The 19,493-nt window shown below is 31.3% G+C and overlaps 2 protein-coding genes across 3 annotated transcripts; one reads left to right on the top strand and one right to left on the bottom strand.

Moving 5' to 3' along the window:
- The first annotated feature begins 1,188 nt into the window (after positions 1 to 1,188).
- Positions 1,189 to 6,804, top strand: LOC114374248. Of its 2 annotated transcripts, none has more exons than XM_028331871.1 (8): positions 1,189 to 1,886; positions 2,055 to 2,110; positions 2,231 to 2,355; positions 3,316 to 3,475; positions 4,206 to 4,624; positions 4,739 to 5,239; positions 5,695 to 5,797; positions 6,155 to 6,804. In XM_028331871.1, exons 1-6 carry the CDS (start codon positions 1,818 to 1,820, stop codon positions 4,780 to 4,782), a joined length of 873 nt encoding a protein of 290 aa, XP_028187672.1. In that variant the 5' UTR covers positions 1,189 to 1,817; the 3' UTR covers positions 4,783 to 5,239; positions 5,695 to 5,797; positions 6,155 to 6,804. The 2 variants fall into 2 exon arrangements, with proteins under 2 accessions (XP_028187672.1, XP_028187671.1); XM_028331870.1 differs by having other exon boundaries at positions 1,191 to 1,886; positions 4,200 to 4,624.
- A 1,021-nt stretch (positions 6,805 to 7,825) lies between these two features.
- Positions 7,826 to 13,199, bottom strand: LOC114376936 (ubiquitin domain-containing protein 1-like). The gene is made up of 4 exons (XM_028335276.1): positions 12,973 to 13,199; positions 11,071 to 11,193; positions 9,080 to 9,199; positions 7,826 to 8,168 (listed from the first exon to the last, which is right to left on the bottom strand). Exons 1-4 carry the CDS (start codon positions 13,007 to 13,009, stop codon positions 8,104 to 8,106), a joined length of 345 nt encoding a protein of 114 aa, XP_028191077.1. The 5' UTR covers positions 13,010 to 13,199; the 3' UTR covers positions 7,826 to 8,103.
- Positions 13,200 to 19,493: the final 6,294 nt, after the last annotated feature.

Here is a 19,493-nt window from a genome sequence, read left to right on the forward strand (position 1 = left end):
AATATATTTTTTTCCTGTAAAATGTCTAAAGTTTGTTTTGCGTTTGTGTAAAAAATTTGTCTGTTTAAGCTAAAAAGTTTGTGCTTGCAAAATTATAATGTTATTTTTTGTTACTCTAGCTTCGGACGTTGTTGAATCTGACTTTTTTTAATTTAAATTTTAAAATATAGTTCGTGGAGGCTAAAAACCGCCACAAACTACAAATTTTTATTTTTTTACAGATTTTGGAACCCCGTGTCTTCCATCTCTCAACTTTCTGATGAACTTGATTTCACTTTGCTTTTACCTAAGGAGATTGAATTCATGTAACAATTAGGTGGTATTTGGTTTATAAACCTGAAGCCAACTCATCGGAGCCACCAATCTCCACCACCAAACCCTATTCAACGTTCTCTCAAATCCCCCTCACTCGCCATGGACTCCTTCGCTATGGTCCTAATTCCTAAACCCGAAGCCCGGAGCCACCGTTGTTCTTCCCGTCGACGAAGTCCGATTACTTCCAAGGCAACTTCTGCGCTGACACCACCGCCTCTAACGAGGACGACCTCTACATCACCAGCTCGACTTCATCGACATCTAGGAGCAGTACGTGAGGACAAGCTAAAGAATCTCGAGCGCCGACCACCATCTCTGGCCCAGATCCGCCACCCACCACCATCCCTAACCTCACTCCGGCGCGGCCCCAACAATTCGCAACCGCGCCGACGCGACCAGAAATCGCAGATTTGGATCTGGGAAGAGAAGAATACCAGATTTGGGTTTTCTCGCAAAGGCTTTGGGAATTTGTTTTACTAGATCTGAGTTGTGATTTGTGATCTGCTTGCTTGTTCTGTCGTTCCATTCAAGTTGGAAAACTAATTCGGTCGTTGTTCCCTCTGATCCCCACCCAAGTTCCAGAGGATGCTCCAACTGTTCGATCAAATGCCCCTCAAGAAGGTTTTGAAATTGATGAACGCGTTGACTATCTTTAAGAATATCTTCTTAGAGCATCTATATAATGTATAATTGGTTAGCCGAGTTATTTGTTATAATTTGATGGGTCTTAAAATTTTATATAAAAATTTATTCTAATAATAAAATTATTAAAGTGAGAGATTAATTTAATTTTATGATTTTATAATATTTTTAAAATATTATATTTATGGTATTAATTATTAAGCAATAATTATTTATATAAATAATACTATGTCATCTTAGTGGGAAAAAAATAGCAAGGTTACTTAAAATTTAAACACTTGTAAAATTTACACACAACTTGGTTTAGGTGATGTGGCGGCTTGTGCTAAATCCATGAAAGTGTAGCAACATCTGAGGATGGCAAAAAGGCTCACCAAAGAAAAGCAAAATGCCAATACTTCGGAGAACACCAATCAAAGTTCAAAGAAACATAACTTGGTTTGAGTGACGTGGTGGATTGTGGTTTTGATTTGTGATTTTTGGAGTTCCAAGACTAAAAATCATATTTAGTAACGATTCCAAATTTTGTGGAGTTTTTTTTTATAATTAGTAACGATTTAATCTTTAAAAATCTTACTCTAAACTAAAAAAAAAAAAAACATATTATAAGTCTGTGAGAAAGAAAAAAAATCTTATAAGAATAAAAAAACAAACTTTAAACATTTTATGAAGACGAAAAAAAATACATATTTATATCATAGGTGTATATATACATTTCACATAGTGCGACTGAAGCTCTTAGAAGGCAAATTAGTTGAAAAAAGAGCACATGCGCATATATTGGCGGGAAAACAAAATCATAAGAAGAAAAACAGAAAACCCTTAACTCTCTCATCTCATTTCGTCACTCTTCACTTCCAATGGCGCAGACCCAAACCCTATCCTTCATTCACCAGATCGATTTTCTCATCTCCCATAAACTTCAAGTGGTACCCCTCTCTCTTCCTTTCGTACTTTCGCAATTTCATACTTACCATTTTCCGTGTTTCTTATTTTTTTCTTCTCTTCTATTTCGGAGGGTTTTTCTCGAATTCCCCCAAATTCCTTTCTTTTCATGCCAAATAACTGATCTCGTGCGGCGTCGTTTCCTCTTTCAGATTTCGTACAAATGGCTGAGCCGCAATTATATGGTATCGTCCGATGAAGCAAAGAGGTAGGGTTTTCTTCAAAGAAAATTCGAGTGAAAAGCTTTACTCTTAGAATTGCTGTTTTTTTTTTTTTTTATGTTATGGTTTTATGCAAAGTTGCAAATTTTTGTTATGTGTGTGTGTAGGTTGCTTCAGGAGTTTGTGCAAAAGCATGAGGGTGGGTTGGAGGTCGTGTATGCTTTGTCTGGCTGGTTAAAAAGCAACCATCCTAGTTACCACGTAAGGCTTGTTACCGGGCCAAAGCTTGAAGGTACTTGTATGTTTTGTAAAATTTATAGTAATAATAAGAAAGCACAAAACTTATATGTGGTTATCCAATTTTGAATTGGAGTTTCACTTTGGTAATTTGTGTAATGACGGTTTGCATGTTAACACATATTATCAAGGTGAAACTCTAATTTTGATTGGAGAACAATAACATCTAAGGTTCTGTGTCTAAGTTTTGTCCAATAAGAAATTGGGTGCTCTACTTTATTTTACTTACTGTCACTCTGTCTACACTCTACATATATGAAGTTGTGGGAATATGAGGGTAAACATCAAATTTAACTTTTCCATAGTGGAAAATTGTTAATATGCTTCTGAACCCTTGTCGTAAGATATTTTCATTTGGCATGGTTCCAGTCTAGTGGGAAAAGGCTTGGCAAAGGTGCCCACATTTAGTGCCTGACTGAGGACTGAGTCTCGAATAGCATTGTCTTCAAAGGATGATACTTGTGGGAAACCAAAAAAAAACTAGTGCATTTTATTCATAGTTTTGTCACACTTTAGTTTGTTCCATTTGTTTAATTTTAAGGTATCCAGCTTTCATTGCTATGTTTATAACAAGCAGAAATGGGCCACTGGCAGATATCCATTTTTCTAGTGAAGTTGCAGTTGTAATTTAGTATCATTTTATAAAAACTGAAATTGTTTGTTTTTGTAATTCTCTTGTATGAAACTTGGATATGGGTGAATTTGGTATGTCTGACTCAACTGTCAACTTTTCTTGTATGATCAGTTTGTCTATGTTGGAAGAACTGCTTGTCAAGAAGTTTCACTAGTCATATGGTGTGTGTATTTCAATTAATCTGTTCAGTTTACAATTTGAGAGACATTGTTAGTGAATATGGATTTTGAGAAAGTTTTGCTTGTCATTCTTTGATATGAAGTGGCTAACTAACAGATGGAAACAGGAGTAACATGAAATTGCTTCCTACTTTTTATGCAGAAGCACAACAAGAATTTGATGGGGATTGCTCAGTTCAGATATATAGTGTGCAAGCTAGCATTCCAAAGGATCCAGCTGTGCTTTGGAATGCTGAGTTCATTCAAGCAGAGGAGCTCTTCAAGCAACCTTCCTCAGTTGACAATTGTTTGAGGGATAATAGGTAGGTTCCATAACTGCAGAATATCTATATCGTTTCCTTGTGCCCTCCCCCTGATTATAGCAGAAAGTCTTTCCAATGATTATTTGGATCTGAATGGTTCTGGTTAATAGCAAGATTCCCTGACCTCCCCCTGTGTTCTTTTCTTATGTTTTGGATTTTGGTATCTATTTTGTTAGGAAAGGTTAAAAGATAGAATGGTATGATATTATGATGCATCTATCAGGGATGAGTAATGGCATGGACCATTTTAAAAGAGGAGAAAAAGTTGCTTTGAAAATTAGGGGAAAAGGTTTTGGTTGGTTTTGTTTCAGATAAGCTAGAAGTGGTTCAGATATAATTTTCAAATTGGAGAAACTTTGGCATTAAAATATGTTGATTTTTATACAGTAAAAAGTGGTGATCTGATTTTGCTATCCTCAATTTTTTTTTCATCAATGTGCAAGTTGGCCTGTTCATAAATCTCAACCTGCTGGCAGGTCCTGTTTACTTTTGTAAGTTAACTGCAAGATTTATTTTCCAGAATCTGTTCAATGGTCAAGAATTGAGTCAGTGAAAATGGTTATATCAATTTTCTTCTACCGTCATGTGCTGAGTCTAATCTCTATACAGACCTGCATACATCACTATTATACTTGTAATGAAATGATGTGATGTTTTCATTACTGTATAGAAAACTTGAGATTATTTTGTGGGTTTCCTTGTGGTTAACTAGCTTACTTGTCAGGTTCAGTGGGGTCTTTAATTCTTTTGTACGATGGAATGTGGATGGCCCAACAGTAGTTTCTGCAGCTCCTCAATCAAAATCTCTAGGTGAGGGACCAACAAAGAGTAACATAGTTCACCAACCTTCTAAAAATATAGCATGTGATTCTATTGACAAAGTCGATACCAAACCACAGAGTGTGGTAAAGGAAGTCAAGAGTGAAAGCAATGGTATAGGGAATACTGTAGTTCATGATAACATCAACACACCTACTGCAGACAAAGAAAAGGCACCTCCCTTACCCACAGGCCAAAAGAAAGTACAAGCTGATAAAAGTGGTTCTGTTAATGGAGGTTCATTAGCAAGCCTTTGGGGCCGTGCATCTGCAAAACCCAGGCCTTGCTCCTCATCAGCAGAAAATAATAACAAAATTTCAAATCCTCCTGGTTGGGTTTCGTTGCAGTTAATTCCATTTGCTTTATTTTAGATTTTCATTTTTTTTCTTGGTGGCTGCAATGTAACAGAACAATGTGTCTCCAATATATTACACTTTCTTTCAGTATCTAATGAAGCTGGAGAAACTGCTGTCCGTGAAGTAGAATAGTGTGACAGTGGTAATGATGATAATCAAGATGTCTCCTTGAGAAGGTCTTCCAATAGGAAAAGAAGGGTTGTCTTTGATTTCTCAGATGAAGATGAAGATGAAGATGATGTTGTCAGTTTAGCATCACCTGATTTCCCAAATAAACAATCATCTCTAGATTCTACACCAAATGACAAAAAAACATCAGAGAAAACCACTCTGAATTTTGATTCACAGGAAGAAAATAAATCAACGGTTAAGGAAGAGAGAGCAACAGACCAAAAAGCTCGCCTACCACTGAGAGAAAATGTATCAGCTATCAGCAAGTGCACAAATACTGGGAAATCATCTTCTGAGAAGTTACAGAGTGGTGCTCCTGAAGTACATTTAAGTAAACATAGTGTAAACAATCCCCCTCCATGTTCACCTAAGAGGAGAAAAGTGATGAAGACCAGGATTGATGAACGAGGGAGAGAAGGTACTTACATTCTTAAATGCTTTTTTTTTTCACTCAGCAGATTCTTTATTTCCATAAAGCATACAAGCTAACTTTATGAATGATTATAACTAAAATAGATTACTTTGGAACTTCTGTTTTGAACTTAAAAAAAAAAAAAAAAACTTCGTACCCCATTGCCCAGAGGCTCTTCGCTATGCGAAGGTATGGGGGAGGGATGTTGTACGCAGCCTTACCCTTGCATATGCAAAGAGGCTGTTTCCGGATTCGAACCCATGACCAACAAGTCACCAAGGCACAACTTTACCGCTGCATGTTTTGAACTTAATTCTTCATAATTTATTTACAACTTTTTCTTCTGTACTTGCATGATTTTAGGGTGATTCATATCAAAATGTTTGGTGAATCTCATTAATCATAATTTTTTTTATATGTTTTGTATTTTTCTCTTGTTTATGTTTTTTTCTTCTTTCCAGTAACTGAAGTAGTCTGGGAGGGGGAGGAGACAGAAGAGAAGAAACCTGATAAGGTTACAACAAAGAAATCTGACAGTAATGCATCTACCAAAGCTATCGATAGGTTAGTGTTAATCTTCCTTATCCTTCATGCATTTGAGATGAATCTGGAAACCACCAGTACTTCAAGGGCCAAATGACACCTATTGGTTGTTCCATGAAGCATAAAGGGGTACTTCATTAGGTTTTTTTTGCAACTTGCTAGGTATTTCTGAAGTACTTCAAGGTCTTTTGACAGAAAAAATCTTGATTTCTTGATATTGAAATATGTAGTCAGTTTGTTTTTTATATCTGAAGCTTGTAGAGTCCCCTTTTAATCTGGTTTTATTTTTTAAACTTAATTTTTAAGATAAAAGATTATTACTTTAATATGGGGTTTACATTTGATGATCATTACAAACTTTATTCATTACAATTCCAGTGCTCCAGCAACTAAGAAGCCACCAGCCAATTCAAATGCCATTAGTGGAAAAGGAGGAAAAAAGAAAGCAGGAAACTCAAAGGATCCCAAACAGGGCAATATTCTTTCATTTTTCAAGAGAGTTTGAGAACTACACAAAGAATTGCAATGTTCAAAAGGGATGATCCTTTTCCAGGATCATTCATCAATGCTAGTTCCTTCATGATTGAGGATATTGCATTATGCAGTTCTGTTAGTTGAGGGTTTCACTGTAATCTGGATGCAGGGTTGGTTGAAATACCTCGATGTGTTGTGTATTCTATTGCTAATATAACTAATTACTCTGGTCCTGTTCTTGCCTAAAAAAAAGTATAGTTCACGTACAGGTCCGTGCCCAATGAATCAGGTTGTGATGGGTAACTCTTGATCTCGGTTGCTTGAGGTTCTAATCCCAGGTCATGCCTAGTTTAAGTGAGTCTGTAAAATAAATTTAAAAATGAGAATATACTTTTGTATAAAACAAAGCATAGGTGTAGTATCATTTTATGCATCTATTTTCGCTTGAAGTAAGCAAAATTGTTGTGAATTAGGACAATTTATGTTTTGATTTAACACATGCTACAGCCAAAATAGAATTGAGATTGGAAAGCAAGTACCCGATTTTACTGAAATTCTTACCGTTGTGTTTGAACGAGTATTTTGTAAGAATTTTGTTAGTCCTGTTTTTGACCTAGAATCAATTCATTCAACATTATGCAAAACTCAACGTGAAACTAAATATGCACTGATGTATCATATTGTATGAATCTAATGCATAAACACTAATGTAGTAAGGGGATCTGGATTATGACTTTTTAATCAAGTTGTTAGGTAGCAGATGAATCTAGATTATCACTTTTTAATCATTTAGTTGATAGGTTGCAGATGAACGGATAATTTGTTCTGAATTGTATGTAGATTCAAAATAAAAAAATGTTAAAATGAGACTTTTATAAATAATTTAAAAGGTTTTTTTTATAGTTTTTTGAATGAGACCATTAGACACTCTTACAACTTGTTATTATTTTCCCAGAGTATAATTGATTTATAGTCGTCTCTAACTTCTGACCTGAGAGTAAGTTTAAGAGTAAGTTAAACAAGGTATAATTATTTTTTTAGTCCGTTAAATTGGGGGCCATTTTTTTAAAGTTCTCTAAATAAAAATGTGTTTTTAATTTTTCATTCAAAAAAATATTTTTTTAATCCCTCTGCCAGAATTTGAAAAACTGAAAAATACAATTTTTTGTTTGAGAGGATGAACTGAACAGAACATTTTTCCAATTTGAGAAACTAACAAAAAAATATAATTTTTTATTTGGAAATTGAAAAAAATAGATACCATAATTTGAGGGATTAAAAATAAATTAAGCCATTAAATATCCAACTATTTTGTTCACATCAGTTAATCAATTTATTTTAAAAAATATCATTTATTTAAAAGGAATGGTCTTTCACTTGCTTAACTAGCCTGATTATAAGAGTCCACCTTGGCAGTTTTTTGTAACCTTGCATTTCAATTCTATATAATAATGATAAAAATAAAAGACATCAAATGAGTTATTCTTTTTCGGTTCAAATTGATTTTGAATTGTAGTCAAATTTTTAAACAAGTATAAAATCAGGGGATAAAAACTGTAGGAAAAGTTGTTCAAATGTTCTTTCAACACAAATATGAAACCAATGTTGAGAAATTGCCGATTGAAAATACATAACGGAGTTTGTATTTACCAAAGAAGAGGGATACTGTCATCAGATACAGAACAGACTTTTTTGTTTAATTGATGGAGGAAACATAGCGGTAGATAGATTTCAAAGATGGTGGAAAGGAAAAAGAGTTGCTACCCTATGCAAGTTACCAATTCAATGAGATAACCATATACATGATTTACAATCTTCTCGCCCATGAATCTTTCTATTTATATTCTCTGTTATTAAGTGTCCCGAATCAGGTTAGTTGGCTCGCTCAAAACGTACTTGGGTAGCTCATACTTTGCTCCTGCAAAACAAGTATTGCAGCAAGGATCAGATAAACAACAAGATAACATTCATATAGGTAAATATTGTAATAAATGAACATGCTATTCTAGCCCCATAATTAACACAAGGTATAGTAATTCAACTTTTGGTCTTTGATTTCCATGAACCAAATCTAGCATTTCCAAGAATTTCTATTCTAGCCCCATAATGAACACAAGGTATAGTAATTCAACTTTTGGTCTTTGATTTCCATGAACCAAATCTAGCATTTCCAAGAATTTTGCTTTTATTATCAAGGTTTCTCATGCTAAGCTAGTGTTAACTATTTTACTGCATTTCCCCTGTACTATATACCCTTCAAAATGCATGTTTGAACTTTGAAGTTTGTGCATGAATCTTAAGGACCCCAACAATTTTCTAATAGAAAGGTTTCTTTTTTTAGGTAATAAATTTAAAATGTGTAAAAACAAAGGGTTTTGATTGTGAGATAACATGTTTATGTGGTAGGGTAGTTGAGGTGAGAAAGGTGACGGTGGGGTTAGAGAGCTTTCTACAGCAACAGTGCATTGTATTCCACCATAATCCACAATAAAGGTAGGCGTCACATGATTCAGCTAGGCATGGACCACGGTTGGATAATTAAGGGGAAAAGTAGGGTAGTGCAGCAGGAAGCCCACATGGTGGTTCATGCCTCATGGTATAAAAAAATTTTAGATGCTTTTTTATTTAACTTCCAATTTCATAAGCTGTATTATGATTTTCAAATCAAAGGAAACTGAATCAAGTTTTTCAACTTTCGGTTAAAGACTGATTCAGATTATAAAACCAAACACATTGTATTTGTATCCTATATATAATTTAAATGTTACTTTTCATTTTGAAAATTTTGTTCGATATAGTAGATAATGGAATGCAACATGAAACAGTTACCTCTTTCATCATAGCATACTGTCAAATCAGAACTCTGGACAATGACCCCGGCACTATCCACAATTGCTTGTGCTAAAGTTAGATCAGCCTCGGCAGCGGCTCGAAGAGCATCCCAAATCTCTAGTAGCAAGCAGAAAACAGATATGCACACACTTCAAATAACTTAAACAATTAAGATATGTATTTAAGGCAAAAATGAAATAGACAAGAATGATTCACAACAAATTTAACAAAATACCTAGTAAACCTATATAATCTGAACTTTTCTTTTGTGTAAGTGTTGTATTTTATTGTGGCATAAATTTGTTGAACATATTTACATATCACACCAGCATTGTTTCTGCTTTTCTCAGAAATTAGTTTTATACAACTAAATGCAATAACTAGTAGCCTATTTGCTTAAGATTTATAAAACTTCGTACCCCATTGCCCGGAGGCTCTTCGCTATGCGAAGGTATGGGGGAGGGATATTGTACGCAGCCTTACCCTTGCTTAAGATTTATAAAAATAAAAAATAAAAAAAATACTACAGATGTGAAATTTGGCTTCCCAAGGCATGTAGACCCAAAGGAAATCAATGATTCCTTCTTGCCACCAGGCCTAGGGAAGCCAAATTTCACTTTTTTAACCTAAGTTATTCTGAAAAAATGGCCAGCCATACAATGATACAAAACAACTTTGATAACTTTTTCTTATTTCATTGGGGCTATGTTTTTATTCTTCTATGGATTCTTTTGGCAACTATACTCAAACATCAAGTCAATCAATTGTATACTTTCACTCACATGTTTCTTGTCTGTCCAGTTTTCTACATATTAAGCAAGACAGATATAAATATCACTATCACATATATGTATGAGTCACCAACAACCAAACAGGATTCTTACTCTTACAAAAGCAAATTTTCAATTTTTTCCTTGATGTAAACTTATTGTGCCATAAACAATAATGTAATAGTAAGATAGAATGTAACTTCACTCTTTACATGGAGAATATCATCATTATCAGATTCTATATACTTTGTGAAATCTAAGCCTACAGCTATATGAAGAATCAGAGTACGGCTTAGAAAGAAAAAAATAACTGTATAAGGCATCATGCTTAATAAATGTAAGAATGGATAAAACCTTTTGCTTATGATGAGAGGAATACAAGACGTTTAAAGGCAAAGGTCAGTCCCAAAAAGATGATCATCCGATCTCGTTCACCCCCCCCCCCCCCCACTCTCTCTTTCTCTCTCTCCATATATTGCCAAGAGAATAATGATGCCCCAAAAGAAAAATGAGCCATAAAGGAATTATAAAAAACCTGTCCTGACCCAACATGAAGCACTCCAAATTTATCAACCTACAAAGCTCAACCTCTACTGCCTCACCCAGCAATCCACTCCCCTCAAGTTAAAGTTTCATTTCCAACTTTTTCCAGATAAACACTCTTCAATCTCTCATTGCTGCAGTCATTGCACCCTCATGTGAACAAACAATAATACAAACTCCCTAATTTGGAGGGCAGATTTGTCAACAGCCCCTTTGAAAAAGAGCATTTTCAAAAATTTCTTCTTGGTAAAGAAGTGACAACCACAATTGATCAACTTTCTATGCATTCTCTAACTAGAATATGAATTAATGGACTAACCAGTTTAGGTTAGGATTACATGTAAAAACCTTTGGTTATTGTCAATTTACATCTTCAACAATTATCAACCCTATTGTACAACATCCTAGCTATAAAGATAGAGGCTTCTTTAGAAGATGACCATTGTAGATGAGATCAAAGCAAAATAGCAATCTATAAATAGTTAATTTTAATCAGTCAGAAAACTAATCTTAAATAAAGAAATTGGAGCAATGCAGCCAACTATGGGAAGTGAACTGATTCATATAAAACAATCATTTCCACATAAACTCCTTTTCTTCCAAAGCCAATTTAATCTGCAATAGGCCTTTATTTAAACATTCCAAATATGGTCATTTATTGAATCGTGATAATACCTTTCCGGCCACCGTAGTGAGGAGCTGTGTCCCAAAACTCATCACGTAATTGTGTGAGCTGAGTCTTTGTTATGGGTTGAGGATGCTTCCAAGGCTTAGGTTTCCGGATCTTTTTTACAGCCCCTGTTATATTGGTGTAAATGGCAAAAGAAATCAAACTTTAAAACCTGAGCATTGTCATCAGGAACAAGCCACTAAAAAGATAGTTTAACACTTTGGAGGACGTAAGGAATGAAAAATCTAACCACAAGCATTTGAAATAATGAATAACAAAAATTCAGATTAGCAACATAATAATATAAAATAAAAAAAAATAAAAATCTATACTATGAGAAAGGAACAAATATAAGAGAGTGCTGCACCACCTTATTCTACATATCCTTTTTTGTGGTTAAGATTTAAATCATCAATTTGCAAAGATTTTTTCCCTTCATGATATTATATCAATACTACCAATACAGAACAAATTTGAGGTAAGACTAACAAAGAGGCTCCTGCATGTTGTAATGCTCGACTATGAATGTATCTCTGTATACATGCAACAATGCACAGATCAATGTACCTTAGAAAGGAAAGGGCATATTCATATAATGTTGCCACTTTTTATCTTGTGTCCAGGGGAAACAAAATTGCAAGGCAAATTTTCAGTGTCATGCTTATTGGCACTATCTCCAGTCTCCACGAACACACAAACAAAAAGAAAACAGACACACATCATAGTGATAACTGATAAATAAGCTTTTCCTTTCACCCTTCTTCACTTGCTTTAGATCACGCAGCTACACATTCAGGTTTGGTGAAAGTTGGAAATGAAAGATTAGGCTTTACTAACAGTCAGGATACTCAGATGGCATTATCCATACAACCAAGACTTTATATTAAAAGATAAATTCATCAATATACTGCTACAAATTTAACTTTCTTCGGTTTACAAAATTCATAAATCAACAAGTTTATAAGCTTGCTTCATTCAAGCACTTTCAAATGTTCACACCAAATTACTGCAATCCAGCTAAATCTCAAAGATCTTAACTAACCCCAATAGTAGGGTTCATTCCAAAACCACTATTTTCAACCTCAATTCAATCACCAAAAACCCATCAACAGTGTCCCCATTAGAGACTAAATTTTCAAAACTATAAATAATAGGGACAGACCAAGTGCATGTTTGGTTTAACATTGACTTATCCAGAATCACGTTCAAAAACCAACTAACAGAATTTTAGATAAATGTTTACATCTTCGATTCTACGTTGAGAAAAATTGATTTCGAGTAAAAGTTACTTTAGATAGATTTTGCATTGGATCAAAATAATTTTCACTAAATTTTACTATTAAACATAAATCACGTCACTTCAAAATCAATTTGAACCAAAATCAATTTTGCAAAACCAATTTCATTTAAAATCAATTTTGTCAACACTCCCTCAAACACACCAAGCAAATAACTTGAACTTAAAAACCAGTACCATGTAGAGTTTACAAGTTTGGCACACCATCCTAACTCTTACCCCCAAGACAGCCACTAGCAACATCCAACGGATTAAAAAAAACCTATGACAAAAATTGCTTTGAAAAATAAACACAAAAAAAAAAATGCTCCAAACGGTTACAGAGGGTAGGACTTTCATTGTTCAATACAAAATGTGGCAATATATCTAAAACCCAAAAGAAAGGTTTTAAATTTGTTTGTCCTATGCACCTTATTTCCTGATTCTCTCCCCCTTAAAAACTAGTACAATTTTTTAGAGTCAAAATTACATGCTTGTTCACGAATACCATGAAACAAGAAGAAGAAATAAGGGATTTTGACAGCGACCCATGATGAAATCGGTAAAGATTTAACGAAAAGGGAATGCAAAGAAGAGGTTTTGAGAGGATTGAAAAGAAGGGGTGGCTCACCATCAGGCTTGGATTGTGAAGATCCAGCACAACCCATTGCAGAAAAAGGAGAAGAAGTTGGTTGGCAGAAGGAGAGAGAGAGAGAGAGAGGTAAAAGAAAAAAGAAAGGGCTTTCTTTCTGAATTCTCACTGAGATCAGATGCCAAGTCAATGACGTAGCTTTGGCACGATAACCACTGCAGTGGGTAACGGTAGTAGCTACACTCAAACCTTTCTACTTGTACACCACTCTCATCCCATAATCCATATCCACATACTAACAATAAATTATTCTGTAACTATAAATAAAAAAAATAAGATGTTTTAGTATCCATATTTTTATATTCATATTATTTTATTTATAACTTATTATTTTATTTTTATGCCTATCTTCAAAAATCACTAATTATTTTTTATTATCTTTTTTTTCATTTTAAAAAAGCATGAAAAAGCAGTTAAACACGAAATATCTATTTTTCCTAGTAATTAATAATAATAATAATAATAATAAGTTTTTTATTTTAAAGTTAAATATTATTAATATGACTAATAGCACATTTTTTTTACTTTTTTATTAAATAAATAAATTTTCATATTGATAAAAATTAGTCTTTAATGTCTTGCTAGATAATAATAAAAACATATTTAAAAGAAAAAAAATTGTCATAAGATTATCTTACTTTCGGTTTATTATAACTATTATGTAACAGAGAAAAATTATCTCAAAATAATTATTATTTTAATTTTTTAATATAATATTAATTGTATTTTTTTATAATATTAATGTTGAATAATTAATTATATTTATAAGATCAATAATATAAGATTAATTCTATAAAATTATTAATTTATTTATTTATTTCTTTTTTGTTTGTGTAAAATAATTTAATATGATTATTATTTTAGGATGATGGGAGTATTATTTAGTAAAATAACTCTACTATTGATTAAAAATATTTTAAATAAAATTAGTCCTCAGATAAATAATTTCGAATTAATTAGAATGTGATAACAAAGTAAATATATATATATATATATAGTCATTCGGATATTACTATATAGGATAAGATTATTTATTTTTATACTTAGAGTAAATTTTAATTAATTGATAGTGTAGAAATTTAAAAACCTTTATATTGATAATAGATGAGAATTAAATTCAAATAGTTGATACTGAATAAAACCAACAATGGACAAAAAAGTTAAAACTTAATTTTTTAATATTTTCCTCTTTGATAACATCGTAAATAAGGTGTGGAACCCCTCCCCCTTTATTCTCACGGGTCAGGTTGCCTCTTTGGTGGGTAAATGACGGGCTGCCCTTCAAATATGCCATGACTATGTGCTGCATTTTCTTTTTATTTCTTGATTCTTGATTTATTTTTCCTGGATATTTTTATTCTTAAATATCAAATTAACTTCATTCTAAATATTTCAATTCTCAACTTATTGATTATTTGTTTTGATTCTTAAGTAACTACGTTTCAAAATTTCTCAACCTATCTGTAACTTTTAAAGTACATCAAGTTGGAGGGAAGTCTATTTTAAAGTTTATAATTGGTAAAAGTTAACTTACAAATTATTCTTACCTTACAACTTAAAGATCTAACTAATAAAAAAGCGATGTTATGATTCAATGAAAAACATTAGGGTCCCGGTTTAATTGTTTTAAAGGGTGTACCTTAATTTTTTTTTAAAACGAGTGAAAATTGGGTGCAACAGGTTAATACTACTACTCAATAATAATATTGTAAATATGGCATATATTATTGGCTATTGAGAAAAGGTATAGTAACATAAATATATCAAAAAGGTAACAAGTAGTCATCAATAGTTTAATTTAGAGCTGAATTTGCTGCGACTTTTCTTTTTCTTTTTTGTGCGTGGAGATTTTTTTTTTTTTCGAGTTAGAGAGTATGACGGGTCATAAATTAATTTCATGCATATGTAATTGTTATTTATTCAAGAGAATTTTATAAATAAAAAAAGAACACAAATTATTTCGTTAAACAATTTTTTTCTTTTTCATCTAAACACGACAAAATTTAAAGCAGTGCATCACCCCTATAAATTGTGTGTGGAGATATTTTATTAAAGGGGAAATGAAATGGCTATTGCCTATTATTGATTGTAAGGAAGAGGGAATCATAATAAGCATTCCTGAGAACAAAAGTAGAAACAGATAATGTGGTTGTTGGCTGTCAATGTTCCATGTTGCGTGGCACTATGGCGTGTGATCTTCTTTTTTCTATTAGTGAGGAGAATATGTGATAATATTAAAATAGAAACATGCTACCAGGTAATAACAACAGTTGTAATTTTGTTCAAAGCTTACTTGGTAATAAAAAATCGACTTTTATTAATTTTGTTCAAATTATGTTGTGTATAAAAACTGTTTAATATGGAATTTTTAAAATTATAATATCCACTTTTAAAACAAAAATGTTTTAAAATTAAATAAGCTATTTAAAAAAACAGTTTTAAATTATGTTGCTTGTAAAAATTATTTAATTTTCTTTTTCTTTTTTCCTTTAATATAACGTAATAGAAATACGAATATAGAAGTGTGACGCGCATGTGTCTTCACCGGTACAAATAATTTTGATTAAAGAAATTAGAGAAATTCAATTTAATATGCCGAATTAAAGAAATTCAACTATTTATAAATAAATATGAAACTTTTTTACATAATTTTGATTAAAACAAATTAGATTTATTCCATGAAAATCCACAAGAACAACTCAACATTAATGAAAAATTATATTAGCTTGATATTTTTTATATTTTAAATTTACTTTGTCTATGAATTAGAAATAATCTCAAATATTGGAATTTAAAGTAATTATAAAAAATGATTATGTGATGAAAATATAAAAACTAAAAAATTGTTTTTAGTACTAATTAAATTACATATGGTATCAACTTTTTAGTATTCAAATACTGGAATTGGTTAAAAGAAACTTAGGCTAATTTTACAATCATTGAAATTTGATACAGTGAGTGACTGGCTGACGGTAGCTAGGAAACCAGTAAAGTCCAATATGCTGAGCTCGCTTCGCTACTTTATTATTATTATTATTATTTTTAATTAACTAAGTTTTTACTCTTAGCTAAACTGCTAATGGTGAAAATATTCAGAACTGGTTTTTTTTAATTGAAGGGACACCAGGATAGCAAAGAAGTCAATATACACTCAAATATTAATATTACGAAGATAACAAATGATGTCTATCTATTTCATGTAAACTCAAGTTGAAATTATAATTATAAATATTAAAAATCACAGACTAAAATTACTCGTGTAATAAAAATGTATTACAAGTTAAATTAGTGACTTGTTTTTTTAATCTTGGTACAACTTAAAGCAAAAGTAAGAAATCCATTATCTTTTTATTAAATAAGCTTTTCTTGTTTGTTTTGACTCGTCTTACTAAAAAAAAAAAAGTTGCCATATTTTGGCAAGATGCTCGTGTTGGTTGATAGTTCTACCTAACCTTTAAAAGAGAGAGAGAGAGAAAATGACGATTGAAAACAAAAGACAAATGACTGTGACAAATACATACTATTACTAGCAAACAAATCAGCAGAACAACCACCCTCCTAATTAACCCTCTTTATTTATACAAATTTCTGACAACTATTTTTTTAAAATAAATTATTTGATATAAAATTTTATTTTGATATGATGTCAGTATAGTTTTTTTATACAGTGAATTAATGAAAAATTATTTTATATATATTAAAGTCATTATTAAAAAATATTTAATTACACAATAACATATAATTAAATGACGATATACAAAATTTCTTACACTAACATATCAATAAACTTATATTGGCACCTCAATAAATTCAAATTATTTTTTTTATAATGGTAATATTGAGGTTAAATTAGATTAGAAATTTGATCTCATACAAGCTACCTATAGTTTTAGGCAAACAAAGTTAGAGTATTAGTTACAGAAAAGATAGACTCAGGACAGGAATTTTCATATATATTTCCCAAAGAAAAAATCTTCACATGGTGGTCTTGGATTCAAAGTGGGTTATACATTAGAGCTGGACTAACATCTTTTCAGGCAAAACAAAGAGGTGCACTATGGAAAGATAAGAGATGGTAGAAACGTGGATATTTGGAAGGATAGATGAGTTTCACCATACCACAAATACATGATGGCTTCTTTAAGGAAATTAAGGGCTCTTGTCCAAACTCGAGTATAGGCTTAGTCACTAGTCATCTAGCTCGCTAGTTTCTTTTCTCCATCCAAAGCGTATTCCATTATGCTTTAATTTTCTCCTTCAGGAATCATCTCAAGCATCGTCCTCTACCAAAACTTGTAGCAATACTATGTGGTCCAGAATTTGAAAAGTCAAGACTGCTCCCAATTATTGCAAATAATTGATTTGAAGATTATGTAAGAGGGTCTACCAGTAAATTCCAATCTCACTGAAAAAACGCATTTGATTTATTTTATAATCATATGATACAAAATATTTATTAATTTTATCTAATTATTTTTTGTAAAGAAAATATTTGATTGGTCACTTTAACGAAATCTTATCTCTCAATCATATTTATTTTTTCATTCATTAAGCTTAAATTCGAAATCTCTTTTGTTGAAAGTAGAATATGATCCTAACCAAAAATCATGATATTAATTCTTGAGATATAGATATCACCAAAATGGGTTTTACTTCTCTCAAAAAATTATTTCCTGCACAACCAAAAAATCAAACTATTGTAAGCATATTTAAGAAACTTAATCATCTATTAATTATATTATACTACTTAAAAAGATTGACTACAATACCACTCGAATCAATAATTTTGTTGGTATATTAGCTTATATTTGGATAAACATTTCAAATGTATTTTTGTTCTGTACTGAACATATTTTCAATTCAGAGAAGAAAAATAGTTGTATCTCTTTAATCTGATGTATTTTTAGAAGGACTCCACCTCTATTTCAAATATGCCTTTCAATGGTACGTCATATGAATTTTAAAATTATGTACCATGCATTTTTTAATACCAAATTACTAAAAAAAGGAAGAAAGAAGATATATTGATTCACGTTTGTGAAATATGAGGGTAATATTATAAGAAATTAATACGTTCTTAATATCAATGAGTTGTTAATCTTTTAAGCATTATATGCTTTATTTTTCCGTCTCAAAATATGCCTTTTGTATAATGCCTTTTTGGAGGATTTTTTCAATCATATTTCCTCCCAGTTTTTAGTCTTTCTTTTGGGGTCTCCCCATTACCACATAAAGAAAAAAAAAAAAGAAATAGTGATTCTGTTGGGTTATCTAAATTTAGGATATCCAATAATTCATTAAAAGAAAAAATTAAAAAAAAATCCCCTCTCTACCAAAAAAAAAAAAAGATATCTACTTTAGTAAAAAATATCCATTAGTCAAAAGTTCCGTTCCTATCAAATCGAAAGAAAATAAAAAGCTTCAAATAAATTTTCACAATATTTCCAATTATTAGAAAGGGGGATTGTGCATATCAAACTCTACCAAAGTATACATAAATAATTTTCTAAGTGAACCTTTATTTTTACCTGTTAAAATATAAATGTTTTCACTTTAACTTTTGAAAAATTTGATATCAATTTAATACATTGATTACACACAGTATCTATTGAGCAAGGTGACCAATCTAGATGGAAAAGAAAAAAACATAATTAAAAGGAAGATTTTAATAAAGATGAAAAATTAGTTTTTTTAAGTTTAGATTAGTTATCAACAAAGGTTATATTTGACAAAATTAATTAAAAAGTTAGTTAAAAGTTAGAGAGTTGAAAAATTATTTTTATTAAATGGTTGGATAAAATTATATGTTGAAATAGTTTAAAAATATAAAATTATATAAAGGATAAAAATAATAAAATTTCACCTTAAATAGAAAAGATTAAAATAGAATTTTAATAAATGTTTAAGGAAAAAAAATAAATATAAAAAAAATAAAAGTCAAAAACTAACATTTTAAAAAATATTACTTCAAATAAATTTTAAAACTAAAAAATAACTAAAATCTTTTATCAAACTCAGCAAAGAAAAGTTATTAAATACTTCTTACTTATATATGATTACCTAAAAATATTCTATTGAGTGGCTAAATTGATGTCAAAATATTTTGAACAACCAAAAAGTAATAATTCTTTGCATTATTTTTTGATATAGACAATTTAAATCTTAAAAAAAAGCTTATTTGAATTGAGTAAAATCATTAGGATAACAAGATTATTCCTCCAGTATTGAACGCAATTAGGTAGTACCACAGGTATTCTTGCATTATTAAGAGAGTAAATTAATTACAAAATCCTTGCGATTACATATTTGAAGGACAAAAATACGAGTTTGACCTTTTTTTCTTATCACCCAATATTTTCTTTTACTTTGGTGGAAGGCTTACCTTTTTCTTTGTCACCAATCTATTTTCTCATGCAATTGCTGACACAGAACTGCTTGTTGCTTCATACTGCTCAGTAACAGTATTCTATTATTCTATTAACTAGATGTTAGATCCTTCT

This window comes from Glycine soja, chromosome 11 (assembly GCF_004193775.1).
Source record: "Glycine soja cultivar W05 chromosome 11, ASM419377v2, whole genome shotgun sequence".
Classification (NCBI taxonomy): domain Eukaryota; kingdom Viridiplantae; phylum Streptophyta; class Magnoliopsida; order Fabales; family Fabaceae; genus Glycine; species Glycine soja.

Coding starts and splice junctions, on each gene's coding strand:
- LOC114376936 (XM_028335276.1), bottom strand. CDS start 13,009: ATGGGTTGTGCTGGATCTTCACAATCCAAGCCTGATG. Junction 11,194..12,972: donor TTCACAATCCAAGCCTGATG/GTGAGCCACCCC, acceptor CCAATATAACAG/GGGCTGTAAAAAAGATCCGG. Junction 8,169..9,079: donor AGTATGCTATGATGAAAGAG/GTAACTGTTTCA, acceptor CTTGTTTTGCAG/GAGCAAAGTATGAGCTACCC.
- LOC114374248 (XM_028331870.1), top strand. CDS start 1,818: ATGGCGCAGACCCAAACCCTATCCTTCATTCACCAGATCGATTTTCTC. Junction 1,887..2,054: donor TCTCCCATAAACTTCAAGTG/GTACCCCTCTCT, acceptor TTCCTCTTTCAG/ATTTCGTACAAATGGCTGAG. Junction 3,476..4,199: donor AATTGTTTGAGGGATAATAG/GTAGGTTCCATA, acceptor CTTACTTGTCAG/GTTCAGTGGGGTCTTTAATT.